General features: G+C 41.9%; 1 protein-coding gene across 3 annotated transcripts in view; it reads left to right on the plus strand.

Annotated features, from left to right (window-relative positions):
- The window catches only part of ADCY8 (adenylate cyclase 8), a 225,287-nt gene that overhangs the window by 102,711 nt on the left and 107,176 nt on the right, over positions 1-15,400 (plus strand). For all 3 annotated transcript variants that reach the window (XM_061438577.1, XM_061438578.1, XM_061438580.1), the window contains exons 6-7: positions 10,238-10,396; positions 14,684-14,954. In XM_061438577.1, the coding sequence (XP_061294561.1) occupies positions 10,238-10,396; positions 14,684-14,954 (430 nt within the window). The remainder of the gene's footprint in view (positions 1-10,237; positions 10,397-14,683; positions 14,955-15,400) is intronic.

A 15,400-nucleotide genomic window follows, 5' to 3' on the forward strand; every position in this document is an offset into this window, starting at 1 on the left:
GCATGGCAGGATGAGGAATGAAAATCAGGATTTATTTTTCTTCCCTTAAGAGGCAGGAGTGCCCAAGCCTACTGCATGCCTCTGGGCATCTCTTCCTTCTCCTTTCTCTCTCTTGAACTTCTTTTTTGCTCTTTCTACCTCTCCCTTTCTCCCTTGTGTGTCTCTCTCTCTATATATGTATCTTTCTTTCCTCTCCAAACCGCTTTCTTAACCTTGATCTGAAAAGTCATTGACTACAGCATCCACAAAGCTGTAGTTCTCTTTAAAATGCAACAGAGTTGTCTGTAATGCATGAGCAGGGGTTCTTTTCGCAAAATTATTTACAGTGGTGAAGATCAAATCTATCTAGTAGCAATAGTTCATTAAGCTAATATTGATTGAATGCTTACCACGTGCCAGACGCTATACTAAATAACTTTCCTGACTCACCTCACCTAATAGTGACTACAGCCCTGTGAGGTGAGGAAGCTAATGTCTGTTTCCCCAACTGTCAGAGGAGGAAAATAAAACTCTGATTGGATAAATAACTTCCTGTCAATGACGCACAGCCTCTTAGTGGCAGGGCAAAGACCCTGAGGCATATTCATCTGAATCCCTAAATGTCCAAAGGCAGGGAAATGGTTAGATAAATTTTTGCATATTACAAAACAGGGAAATGAGGAGCCATTAGTTTCCATGGTTTGCGTTAGTATTCAATGGCATAGAAAAGTGCTTGTGAGTTTAAAGAAATATGCATAGTAGAGTACACACACACACACACACACATGCACACACACACACACACACACACACATCATTTAGGGCAACCTTAGTTTTTAATATCTATTTTTACAGAGAGAGAAAGACATAGAGCTCAGTGTGGGAAATGAGTGGCTGGATCCTTTCTCTTGCTTTTCTCTCATGGGGTTCACACTGTTTTTGACCAGGAATCCTGCTCTAGATTCTCCCCTTACCTTCCCACTCCCCAAAGCAGGAGGGTGATGCTGAACAGAGTACAAGCAGCGGTAAGATGTTCATGGCGCTCTCAGCCTGCAGTTTGGCGTTCTGAGGGCCAATCAGGACCTATCACTTCCTAACCTTGAGTGAGAGACTTAATCTCTGTCCATGCCAGGCTTCTTAACTGCAAAATGGGGGAAAAAACATCCTAATTCAAGTTCCATAAAGAAAGGAACAGATTTTCTGGTTTGTCTGTCTGGTTCCCTGCCAATGTCTTCAAGAAATGCTTGTTGGATGAATCAATGAGATAAATAGATAGGATATGTTGTGAGAATAGATAGGTGGTTGTGAGAATGAAAGGAGATCATGAAGTCAACACAGAACATGAGGGCAACACAGAAGAGATATTGAATATGTTTTAACTCTCTTGGAGCCTCAGTTTCCTCATCTGTAAAATGGAAGTTTATAATCCTGATAGGTATCTACCTATCAGAACTGTTGTGGGCATCATATGAAGTATTTTATGAGACTGCAACTTCCATGCGAGGATAAGACATGGTAGTTTGTCAACTTTTTAGACGCAGATGAGCTGCAAGTTTTGTAAGGCAAGCTGACTCCAGCGTCCAGTAAAGGCTGTGGAATAGATCATGGTTGAAGGCAAGTCCGGCTCCATGACCAGCATGCTGACAGCCCCCACCCTGACAGAGAGTGACCCCTGTGCTGCCCTTGGTGAACTCAGAATTCTAGAGCAGGGAGCTTGTCATAGGTCTGCTGACTTTGGGAGTCAGTCAGCAGAGACTGTGTCATCCCTCTATTGGGCAGAGCCAGATTAAGCCTCAGTGGCTCACGTACCGCTGAGGATGGCTTCTTTCTCACAGTAAACCATTCCAGGTAGTAGAGGTGGAGCCCTGGATGTAGACTCGCACCCCCGGGGTGAGATCCCAGCTACTCCACTGCTGCATGTGTGAGCAAAAGAAAGGAACTTCTTGGGACTCAGTTTCCTCAGTTGTAAAATGGCGCTGGTAATGGTGCACAGAGTTATTGTAAAGATAAAACGTGACACTTGAGCAGAACACCCTGCCCAGTGACTGTAACTGACTTCCACAGCTGACTCCTATGCACTTCCTTTTTTCCCAGCGTTTCAACTGGAAGAACATTTCTAAGGTTCTTCATCTCTCACCATATACCAAGCACTCTTCTTTAACCGTTCAGTTACAGGAAATAACATCATCACTTTTTGCAGGTTAACTCTTGCAGAGTGGGTACCCCCCGCTTGATCTAGAGCTACAAAAAAATTTGTGATAACTACTAAGTGGAGTCTTTATTTCAAAGAAATCTTAGATAGAAGCCCTCCATGAAAACACATGAGAGCAAAGCTGCTTGAATTAAAGGGGCAAGATGTGGAGATTCTCCCCACTCTCCAACTGGCAGGGCTAAAGGCACCTGCATGGTTCCCCTGGGGCTCTAAGAAGCAGCCAAAGGCTATAGAGAAAGAAAGGTTTTGTCTATGAATTCAGTAAGTGCATCTGAGCCCTATGTGCTAGTGGTTAAGAATCTGCCTGCCGATGTAGGAGACGTGAGACACGGTTTCAGTCCCTTGGTCGGCAAGATCCCTGCAGGAGGAAACGGCAGCCCACTCCAGTATTCTTGTCTGGAGAAGCCCGTGGACAGAGGAGCCTGGTGGGCTACAGTCCATGGGGTCTCAAAGAGTCGGACACGACTGAGCGTCTGAGCACACAGCACACCTGTGTGCTAAGTGCTGGGCATGTGGAAATGAAAGATGGTATCCCTGCCCTCCAGAAGCTCAGAGTTTATGGAGAAGAAAGGGAAAGTAACAGATGTTTATAAGGTCAGCGATCTATAGGCATTTTTTTCTTTATTTGCGGTGATGAAGCACAGCAAAGCATCAGTGTGGCTTTACTTTGGAAAAATTAAACAGGACTTGTAACTCGGAGCAGAATTCCATCCATTTTAATTTCAGGGATACACAGAGCACCCCTTTAAGAACTGGGATTGAAACACATGGTATGTGTTTGTAGTTCTATGCAACCACTGGGTAGCCCTTCCAAAGAGGATCACTGTCTATAAATTATTCATTACTTTGCCATAATTTCATTCTTATCTTTTATTAAGTCAAATCCCAGACACAACAAAAAGAAAGAAAACGCAGTGTAGCAACCATGTTTGTCTTCTTATGATTTTTGTTTTGTAGAAGAAAATAAAAAATCTAAATGTCTTTTCATTAAGATGTTCCAGTGCATTCCCTGGATAATGTTAATTGCCCAATGGCATTAGCACAGAGTGCTGTTTAATAGATCCTCACAATTAGTTGGCAAAGTGCTTTAACATCCATTATCTCCTCTGGGGCTCACAGAGGCTCTGTAAGTGAAACGATCAGCTAGAGTTTTATTTCACGACCGTTAAAACTCTGGGTTGGCTCTAGCTATTTGCCCAGCCTCACATAACACATACAGTATCTACGTCGTGAAGTGCATGAGGCTTAAAAAACAACAGCCCCAGTTTAGTCTTAGAATCCTGCTCTTCAGCTGTGTGGCCACAAGAACATCCTTCCACTTTCCTGTAGTTCCTCATGGGCTTCCCAGGTGGCTCAGCGGTAAAGAATCCACCTGTCAATACAGGGGACACGGGTTCGATCCCTGGCTCGGGAAGATCCCCTGGAGAAGGAAATGGCAACCCACTCCAGTATTCTTACCTGAGAAATCCCATGGACAGAGGAGCCTGGTGGGCTACAGTTTATGGGGTCGCAAAGAATCAGACACGACTCAGTGACTTAACAACAACAACAGTTCCTTCAAATGTGATAAGCATCCAAGTCGTCTGTAGTATGTTCCAGACACTCTTCTCAGCTCTCTATGTATGTTTATTCAATTAATTCTGACAATGCTACTATCATTCCCATTTTAGGTAGACGTTAAGTAACTTGCCTAAGATAGTGCAGCTAGTAAGGGGCAGAGCGAGACATAAACTCAGGTAGTCTGTATTACTACAGAGTCTGTATTACTCCCTCCACTATAGTGATGCTCGTATCATGAGAAGGATGTAGATTGGAGGTGATGACTGCACCCTTCAGGATAGTCCCAAGTAGGTTGACATGACAGACATCCCCCCAAAGCTCAATGGCTTAAGTCAACAAAGATTCACTTTTCATTCACATTTTCTGTCCATTGTGAACTGGCTGAGGAAATGACAAGGAACCCTGTCATTCAAGAACCCTAGTTAAGAAGGCTTCATCACCAAGTGTCCTTGAGAGAAAATGTGGTTGATCAGTCTTTTAAAGCTTCTGCCCCCAAAATATGTGTTTTCTTGGCCTCGTGGCAAGGCCTGTGGGATCTTGATTCTTCAACCAGGGATCCAACCCATGCTCCCTGCACTGCAGCTCTGAGTCTTAACCACTGGACCACCAGAGAAGTCCCTCTGCTCACATTTTATTGGCTAAAAATAACATGTAATATGCAGGAAAACACAATCCTAATATGTGTTCGAATATTGTGGTGTAAGACATGGTAGACCACACCAACGACCTCCCCCACTGACACATCTCACAGAAACTCATTGAGAACGCATCAGAAACTGAAACGCTCTTCCTAAGTGCTAGATGCTACTTGTCCTCTTGCTTTATTGAGTTTTTCAAATGGCCTCAAATGTTTTCATTATCAGTGGATGAAGGCTGTGTGTATATATGTATACACATGCAGTTTTTAACTTAAAAGTTAAAGTTAAAACAATGGCCCAGAAACTAGAGTCCTCACCAGGAATAAAACGTGTCTCATCCTTTAGCTACAAGCATTCTTTCTAATGTCTGTGGCTGCCTTCTTAGCATCTAGTTTATATCTGTATTCTCAACCCACTTCCACTTTACTTTCTTGTTTAAATAAGCATATTATCTTATAACTTGTTGAAGTGAAGTGAAGTGAAGTGAAAGTCACTCAGTCGTGTCCGACTCTTTGCAGCCCCCTGGACTGTAGCCTGCCAGGCTCCTCTGTCCATGGAATTCTCCAGGCCAGAATACTAGAGTGGGTAGCTATTCCATTCTCCAAGGGATCTTCTCAACCCAAGGACTGAACCCAAGTCGCCCACATTGCAAGCGGATTCTTTACTGTCTTAGCCAAACTTGTTAAGAACAGAGACTACAGCTTGTATTTGGAATCATTCATTTATTCTTAAAAAAAAAAAAACAAAAAACAACTATATGTGAGGCATGATGCTCCAGGCTGTGAGAGATGCAAGAATTATTCAGACAGGAATACTGCCTTCAAGAAGTTTATATGTAAAAATGTGAAATATGGGGGCTGCCCTGACAGTCCAATGGTTAAGACTCGTTGCTTCCACTGCAGGGGGCATGGGTTTGATCCCTCGTCAGGAAATTTAAAAAAAGAGAAAGAAATGTGAGAACATGAATAGTGAGTATGGATACCCATCCATTTTCCCATCCAGTAAACGTCCATTAAGTGTGGGCCACGTTCCAAACCCAGTGCCATGTTAAGAGGGTTGGGTGGCACTGAACCGTGCAAAGTCTATACTGCCAATGTTTAGAATCCAGCAGAGGGAAGAGATGATTCCAATACAGCACCCCAGTTATTGTTCACGTGGGATGCAGTGCAAACACTGGGGAAAGCATGTGATCCAGACGTCACCTGAAGGGAGGGGATGGACATTCCAGACGGGGCAGGAGGGCCCAGGACTCAGGCAGTGACTGTGCAGTCTGGACGGCTGGAGTCCGATGTGTGCTCTAGAAATGAGGCTGATCATTGAGATGCAGGAAGCTCATGAAGGGTTTTATGTGCCAGGCCAGGAATTTTCCATTTTATTTCAGGCCAGTGATTTCTGAATATTTTGATTCCCCATCTCTATCAAAAGTGATCGTAATAATTTAGAAATTGTATTATTGTTCATTGTATCATTATATTCATACATTTAAAAGCACATACTATAAAACACACATGAGAGGTGGATTGTAAATGATACTGGTGATAAATATTTTAAATACTTTCAAATATTTAAAATTCACTGATAGTGCAAAAATCTTTCAGCTCTCACCATTTTTTGGTGAGAGCAGTGGGTTCGAACGTAACCGATTTTTTTTTTCATCTTAATAGTTTATGATACAGAAATGCAAAGGTCAGGTTTCAAATTCAGTTTATTTCTGTGTTTGGCTCTGATGGCCGTCAGAGAAAAGTATACATCTTATAAAAACAGGCAGATCCTGGAGGTGTATTTGCACCCTTGGTTGTATTTTCTAAGTCATTTGTGACAACAAGCCTTGCCATACATTTTCCTTTTTAAAAAATATTTACTTATTTGGCTGCTCTGGGTCTTAGTTGAGCATGCAGGTCTTAGCTGTGGCATGTAGGGTATAGTTTCCTGACCAGGGACCAACCCAGTTCCCCTGCACTGGGAGCATGGAGTTTAGCCACTAGACCACCAGAGAAGTCCCCAACCTTACTTTTTTTCCTCATTATAAGGCAATAGGTTTTTTATATTTTTTAACAAATGGGTTCAAAGTCTACCATAATTCTGTACTTGGAAAATTTTAAAATAGATTACCATAGGGGAGCAAAATTTGCCACCCCAAAATGTGTCTGTTTGGCATAGAGATTATTTTAGGCTGTTATTTTTGTTGTTTTTGTTTTGGGGGTTTTTTTCTTACTGTGCTAGGTCTTCATTGCTAAGCACAGATTTTCTCCGGTTGTGGTGAGCAGGGTCTAAACTTCACTGTGGTGCACAGGCTTCTCACTGCCATGACTTCTCTTGTTGCAAAGCACAGACTCTAGAGTGCAAGCTCAGTAGCTGTAGTACATGGGCTTGGTTGCTCTGTGGCACGTGGAATCTTCCCGAACCAGGGATCGAACCCATGTCCCCTACGTTGGCTGGGGGATTCTTATCCACTGTACCACCAAGGAAGCCCTGGCAGGTGGTTTTTAAGAAAACAAAAGGCTCAGGAAGAGCTTTTACCTCCTCCTTTTGACTGCCTGCAAGAATTTAAATTGGCCCCATTCCAGGAAGAGAATTGGCCTCAGAGATACTACAAGGAATAGGAGCTAAACGTGTTAAACTGGGGAAAACTTAGCAAGTCCTGTTTGATCACACTTCTCTCTGTGTCCCGTTGTCTTTGCAAAGCCTGGCAAATGTTTGTTTGCCAAACACTTCTTTCCCACCTTCCTGTAAATTGCTCTCCTCCCCTTCGAAGTCCCAAACTCCTCTCCCCTTCTCCTGTTGCAGAAACCAGTACTGGAGAAACCAAGCACTGCACTCAGACAGTCGGAGAACTCCGGGTTATTACGCCAGCGGGCCCAGAGGAGTCAACACTCCAAACTCTGAGCCCCGGACAAGGGGATTACAGAGTTTTTATAGACAGACTATAGTGGGCAACACCAGCTGTTAATAGGCTGGTTTAAACTAAGGGATTTCGGCCTGGGTCAAGAGGTCAAGTTGGGGAGGGGGATGCCTGACCTGGAGAGGCATGATTAAGCAGGTTTGCAGGGGCTGGGTGATTGCAAAGAGCAGGACAAGGGAGAGTGAGATAAGCTCCAGTTCCTAGTATTGCAAGTCCCCACTTTCTGAGACTTCGTGACCTACGTCATCTAGACTTTGCAAAGGGCAAGCTGAGTTACAGAGGCAGAAGAAGGAGATTATGTAAAATTTTAACTTTTCCTCTTCATCCCTTCTCTCCCCATAGAAGCCTTCAGTCTCTAATTTGTCTTGGGATGTCATTTATCTTGGGAGGTCCTGGGTGTATGTAATTAAATTTGATTTTTTACTGTTACTCTGTCTCACGTCAATTTAATTTTTAGAGCAGTCCGAAGAAACTAGAAGGGGAAAGGAAAACTTTTTTCTCCCTGATGTAAATATGCGTCTTTGAGAGTTTTTTTGGCCCCACTACCCAGCTTACAAGATCTTAGTTCCCTGACTAGGGATCAAACTTGGGCCCCGGCAGTGAAGGCCTGCTAACCACTGGACCACCAAGGAACTAACTCCCTTTCTGAGAATTTTGATAGTTGAAAAAACATGTTTGACAGTCAAGTTCCCAAAGAGAAGGCGACATTTCCAAACTTCTATTTTCAAAATTCTCTCTTCAGAGCGTGAATTTCTCAGGAAAAGCAGTTACTTTCTCATTCCTTCTTAAATCATCCTCTTCGGTTTGGATAAACAAATTAAGAAAGTTTGGGTTTTTTCCCAAATATTCACTTTCATGTCAAATAAAAAGGGATAAATCATCTTTAATTTTTAATTAATTTATTTTTATTGAGGTATAGTTGATTTACAATATCATAATGTTGTAGCCACACGTTCCAGGAAACAAACTCACTCAGAAGGACAATGCAGATAGTGGAGTGCAGTTTATTACACCGGCGGGCCCAAGGCAGAGTCTCCTCTTAGCCAAGGACCCCGACCAGTTTTTGTGAAAACCTTATATACCCTAAGTGTACGTGCTCAAACCCACCTCCCCAAATTCTCTGAAACTAGTCTGAACAAAGGAAAAGAAAGATACAATCAAAGTTAACCCGTGATTCGTATGCCTTAAGCCTAGGTGGACAAGAGTGGACAAATATCAATAGGCCTGTGGTCATACCCCAATAAGCATAATAAAATGTATGATTCTATTTGGTTACACAAATAATTAGGGTATTCTTTTAGGCGATGGAGAGTCTAGCTAGGAGCCCTGGGGCTCCTCCATCCTGGGGGTCTGATTTTTTGTTGGTATGTCATTTCCATAGATACTGGGCATATAGCTCAAAGTCCAGAGTCTGGCCCAAGAAGGAGTCCTGCTTTCAGGATGGAGCCTGTTCTGTCTATTTCCTCCTTCAATAATAGTTTCAGGTATACAGCATAGTGATTCAGTATTTTTACAGATTATACTCCATTAATAGTTATTATAGGATAATGGCTATAATTCCATGCGCTATATAATATACCCTTGTTGCTTACCTATATGATCAATGTTGATCGTATAAGCTGCTGTAAAGATAAGTCATCTTTATTTATTTATTTACTTATTTTCGGCTGCACTAGATCTTCGTTGCTGGGCACAGGCTTTCTCTAGTTGATGCAAGTGGGGACTACTCTTTAGTCGCAGTGGGCAGGCTTCTCATTGTGATAAAGAGAAGCCCCGGGGGCTTCTCTTGTTGTGGAGCACTGGCGCTAGGCATGCGGGCTTCGGTTATTGTGCCGTGTGGGCTCCAGAACTTGGGCTCAATAGTTATGGCTTAGCTGCTCCACCGCGTGTGGAATCTTCCCAGACCAGAGATCAAACCCATGTCCCCTGCATTGGCAGGTGGATTCTTATCCACCATACCCATCAGGGAAGTCCAAATTTAAATTTGACAACTCCTTTCAGCATTTTGAAGTAAAGTAACCACTGGATTTCTATATGGCAGTGAAGATTTTTCTAGCTCTTCTATTTTAAAGTATTATATTCTACTGTTGGAATTTCTTTCTACCTAAATGACATCTTTTAACTCTTAAACTGAAGTGGTTGGAAATACTCTGAAAATGAGGAAGGGATGGCTATACCCAGAGGCAGCCCTTGATGGAAGAAATCTATTTTCAAGGTGCCTCCCCCATGCTTACAAGCAGAGGACAGTCTGACACAGACCCTGTAAGGTCCCTAAGGTCAATCCATATATTGAATTCTGGTAAAGATAAAAACAAAAGCTATAGACGGAAGTTGTGTGATTGTCTTTATACATCCCAACAGCTGACCCAGCTCAGCCTTGGAATGTGAGCAAGCTACTCTGGAAACCACTGCTCTAAGGGGTTGGGAGGTCAGGAAAGAGTTTTAGACAAGGACTGATGGAGTGACACTCACTTTGGTCTTGTAGATAGCTATGTGGAACTTGAGCTGTAAGGGGACTCCAGACTGAAGCTTAATGGTGACCTGAACTAGAATGTTGGTATAAGGAATGGAGAGAAGGAAATGGAATAACAGTTAAAATATTTAGGTTGGAAATGGAGCGTTCAATGAAGTGCAGAATCTGTAATCTATCGCAGGTTTGTGCAGTAGTGGGTTGTCATTCCCTGAGAAAGAATTTATATAGGATGACCAGGTTTGGGGAGAAAGGTGATAAAGACCCTTAGAAGTTCAGATTAAAAATTAGCAGAGTTTGGAGAAGAAAGGGTATCTTTCCAGTTATCAGGAAATCCAAGAAGTCTTCATGGAAGAGGTGGCACGTGAATGAGCCAGAGTTAAACTTATGGAGTAAGCAAGACCCAAACTGCCACCAGGGCCAAGATGCCCACTCTGGCCTTTGACATCTGTCTCTTCATTCCCTTATGTCGTCAGGTATGTGCGATCAAGGACAAAGCACAATGTTGACATGCGGATTGGAATCCACTCGGGCTCGGTGCTGTGCGGCGTGTTGGGTCTTCGGAAGTGGCAGTTTGATGTCTGGTCTTGGGATGTGGACATCGCGAACAAACTTGAATCTGGAGGAATCCCCGGGTAAGCCAAAGCAAAGCCCTCTCCTCGCTCAACATGTAGCATTGGCTCGCTTTGTGACAGTGGGTTTCTCATATGCAGAATTCAGAAGTATATATATTCAAGAAAATTATTTTGGGGGATACAGAACTTTAAAACATCATGCAGATATTAGCTCCAAAAGTTTAGTGACATTTGTCAGAGGCAGTGAGGACACTCAGGTGTTCTGGACTCAGTCCTGTAAAGCACTGGCTTTCGGATTTGACTTCTCATTGGAAACGGCACAGGAGCACTTTAAAAATCCTGGTGTCTTGACCTCATACCAGTCCATGTCAGGCAGAATCTGTGCAAAATCTCATCTAAGTTCTTAAAGCAATCCTCATGGGCAGCCAGGGTTAAGACTTACTGACCTTCTGTATGACCTTAACCTTCCTTTGAAAACGCAGACATGTCTCTGAACTTTCCATGATTTGACATTGTTTGGCTTTTTCTGCTATTTTAATGTCTGTTATTCCCCTCCCCTCTTTTGTAGGATACAACTCAGCTTACTTTTCCTTTCAGTGAGAGAGATAGCCCCCCATTCTAAACCCCGGTCAAGTATCTTTTATGCACTAGACAATCTGCTAAATACCATGAATACATCATGTCGTTTGATCTCTTCATATAGTAAATAGTAGCTTCCTTGTTTTAACGGGGACACTGAGGCTCAAAGAAATGAAATATGTCACATAAATACAGCTATGAAGGGTCTCCCTACCCATCACTGTCTCCCATTGTTAGTTTATCAGTCCCGTTTGCTCAAGATTGTCCTCTATTATGACTCTCCAGGCCCTCATTGTGTGTGCAGTGCCGAGTATGATGCATGGAGCGTAGGAAGAAGGGAAGGAGGCATGCCACACCACGGCATAATGGTTGACGGTCTGTTCCCTGGAATCATGCAAAATCCATACATAATTTGTTAAACCACCAGTAGCTGGGCCCATCCTCAGAGTTTCTGATCAACATGTCTGGGATGGGAACAAAGAATGTGCCTCTCTAACAAACTCCCAGGTGATGCTGCTGCTGCTGCTCTCAACTTTTAGTTAAGTGAAGCAATGTATATGAAGTTCTTTGCTCGGAAAGTAATTGTGGTTATGGTTGTAGTAATGACTATGTGATGTAGCTGTGGGTCTTGGAAGGACTCTGAAGGTGAAAGCTGTAATCCCCATCCAGCACTGTCCTCTCCCATTCATAGGACTTTGGTCTAGTTACTTACTCATTGCCTCTGAGCCAGTTTCACTGTCAGCAAAATGAGGGGGGGAAACGCTTTATCACCTCCAGTTGTTGGAAGGAATAGAAATTAGATGATTCCTGGAACAAAGCGTATAGACTACATTTGGGTACAAAATAACGTTTATGCAAAATAAGTGTTGCCCACCTGTTAGAGCTTATTTACCATCATGACTATTATTATTATGTTGTGCCATTTAAAATTATCAGAAACTGTCAGATTTACTTAACCAATATATGAGAATATTGTCTGAGAGCTGACTTATTTCCTTACAGGGAAATGTAATCACCAGACCTCAGCTACAAATGTCTTACTCCAAAGCTCCAGATAGTAGCAAGGATGAAAATGAGCCCCTGAAATTCCATTTCTATCAAAGCATTTAAATATTGATTGGAATTTCAGCAGAAGGATCATAGTAAATGATGAGAAGGGTGTCTTTCACTAGGGGAAACATACTGTTGATTTAGGATATGCAAATATTAGTCCCCCTTAGCACTGGCCACAGAATGATAAAATTTAGAATCCAGAGACAATACCAAATGGGGTTGGTGTGAAACTTGATTACTTTTAAAGAAAATCAGCCGTCGGACTTTATAAAACACTTCCAAGAGTTTCATTTTGCCTGCGAGAAAAAGACAGCTTTCAAGCACCCAGCTCTGAGACTGATCTGAGAAAGACCAGGACACCTTTTTATTTCATGGAAGGTGGAACAACTTCTTTTATTCTCCTAGTTCAACACTACTGAGCTGAATTCATATATATTAACAAAATGTATCATGAAAATATTTTGTAATTAGCACTTTCTCTAGAGAGCTCAAAACAGCTTTCACATACTTTTATTTTAATATGGGTATACCTTGAAGATACTGCAAACTGGATTCTGCACCACTACAATAAAGCAAATATCCCAATAAAACAAATCACACGAAGCTTTTGGTTTCTCAGCACATAAAAGTTAGGCTAACACTATACCATAGTTTATTAAGGATGCAATAGCAGTCTGTCTAAAAAAATGCACATACCTCAATTAAAAAATAGTTTCTTGCTAAAAAGATGCCAACCACCACCAGAGCCTTCAGCAAGTTGTAATCTTTTTGCAACAATAACATCAAAGGTCACAGATCATCATAACAAATACAATAGTGGACAAGTTTGAAATGTTTCGAAAATTACCAAAACATGACACAGACATAAAGTGAGTAAAGGTCGTTGGAAAAATGGCTCTGATAGACTTGCTCAGTGCAAGGTTGCCACAGACCTTCAATTTGTATTTAAAAAGAAATGAAATAGCTGTGAAGCAAAATAAAGGGAAGTACAATAAAGTGAAGCCTGGTTGTATTTTACCTTACCTTTGACATCAACGACTGTATACAAGAATACTTATCTGGAAAATGTGCAGAATCTACTTTAAATGATCAGAAATACATTGTTGGCAGTTTCTTTACATGTCTTTGCAGTGAATTATTTTCTCTGTAAACAAGGAGGGTGACAGAGGGAAGCAGAGATAGTACTAAGTAAAATGCATTTGGAAAAGTCACTTAAAAAAATTGTTTCCTTGGATATATTGTTTCTAAAATCCAGAAGCCAAGCAAAGTCTTAAGTATCTACATTATTCATTAATTCATATATTCAAGAGCATTGAAGTCAGCCGAGAGAAATGAATTTGTGCTGAATCAGAAACGTGGGGTGAGCATTCTAGGCAAGGAGAATGGCTTGCTCTGAATTTAGCAGATGTGAAATAGCACCTTGAATTTGAGGATATGCCAATTACTTGATTAGCTGGAGAGAGTGTCAGCGAATGAGCCTTGAAGAAGCAGGATCCACAGAATAGAAGCCTTATAGATCTTGTTCAGAACGTATACTGTATCCCATAAGCATTGAGGAGGCATGGAATAAACAACAGAAATAAAATAGTGCCATTCTAAAGAGTACTTCAAGTGGTGTTTTTTGTAGCATGTGTAGTGTGCCACGAACTGTTTTGACTGCTTTACATGAATCAACTCTTACAATACCTGTGATGACCCTAAGAAATGAGTACTATTGTTTTCCCCATTTTTGTGGGTGAGAAAATAGACACCTAGAAATGTTAAATAACTTGTCCAAGATCTTTCAGCTAGCAAGTGGTAGAGCTAGGGCTTCAATGCAAGCAACCTGGCCAAAGTGTCCATGCTTGTAAGCAACAAGCGAGTCTACCCAGACCACAGTGCAGCACAATAAGCAGTCAGATTCAGTTAGTGACGAGAACAGAAATACTTTTGTCCAGAAGGATTTACCATGTGACATTCCCAAGACTCACATCTGATCTTTAAAGCACTTGATGTCATCTGTTGTTTGGCTAAAAAAAGAAACTAGAATCTTGGACTGTGCTGGCTGATACAAGTCCGTTACCTTGTGAATGAGCCTAGCCCGCACATATCCGCAGCTTTGTTCTCTTCTGCTTTTCACATGCACATTACAGGGGAAATCGCATCTTACTGTGGTTTTCCTAAAGTATTCCTCCATGTAGCCCTGTGGACTTGTAAGACCTGCCTTTTTTCTTAAGAAGATTATAGATAAATTGTAGAAATAAGGCATAAATGTGTGAAAATTGAAATGATAGGAAAAGTATACATTTGCATGGTAATCTGACAATAATTGCCATTGGATTCAGCAACATTTATAGAACTTGTTTTTCCAAAATAATCAACACGACTGAAAAAAAAATCACGTGTGTTTAAAAGTTGCTGGGATCAGGCTGACAGTCATGAGGGAAAAAAGGAGGTTGTTTAAATGTGTCTCAATGGGGCTGCAATTTATCAGAGGCTACAGGGTCCCTTGGGGTGAAGTTGGTGGTAGATACTCTGCTCATTGATTTATGCTTATATTTCTGTTTTCTTTTATTCTTTTTGCTTTTTTTTCAGAGGAAAAGATACAGTCCTTGAGGACATGTCCTCCCAGCACCCACGCACAGCCCTGGTGTCGGGTTTGCACAAGAACCAAAAACAAAGATGGCCTTTGCAAGCCATGTCAGGTGTATGACAACCTATGCTTTGTCCACACAGGCGGATTCACATTTCCAAAGCCACGCTGGACTGCCTCAACGGTGACTATAATGTGGAAGAGGGTCACGGTAAAGAGAGGAATGAATTCTTGAGGAAGCATAATATAGAGACCTATTTAATTAAGCAGCCTGAGGAGAGTCTGCTGTCTTTGCCCGAAGACATCGTCAAGGAGTCTGTGAGCTCCTCAGACAGGAGAAACAGTGGGGCGACGTTCACAGAGGGATCTTGGAGCCCTGAACTGCCCTTCGATAACATAGTGGGGAAACAGAACGTAAGTCCTGGCTTCCTTCTTCTGGTTTGCTGTGAATGCATGTGCACCTCCAACCCAGATGCCTCAGGGAAAACCGATTCATCTTTAACCTTTTCTTCACTGAGCATCTTAATCGTAAACGATCAAACATGTATCCTCAGGATGGAATTAACTTATGCAGTCAATTTCAGGAAATGTCAGGAATACCAGAGGGTTCTCAACACCCACTTCTTTTTTTTTTTTTTTTTTTGACCTAGTTAAAAATAAATATCATGTGAAGCTGAATTATCAATTTACCAAAATTAATTCCTCATGTTGGAGAAGATAAACATCATGTTATGAAACTAGCAACGGAAGAGGAAGGTCAAATCCATAAGAATGTCTTTTTTTTTTTTTTTCAGTTAGTTGGCTGGCTCAGAGAACTGAGGTACCCTCTGAAATTTAGAATCAGAAGGTCACTGTTGATT

The sequence above is a fragment of the Bos javanicus genome, chromosome 14 (genome assembly GCF_032452875.1).
Source record: "Bos javanicus breed banteng chromosome 14, ARS-OSU_banteng_1.0, whole genome shotgun sequence".
NCBI lineage: Eukaryota > Metazoa > Chordata > Mammalia > Artiodactyla > Bovidae > Bos > Bos javanicus.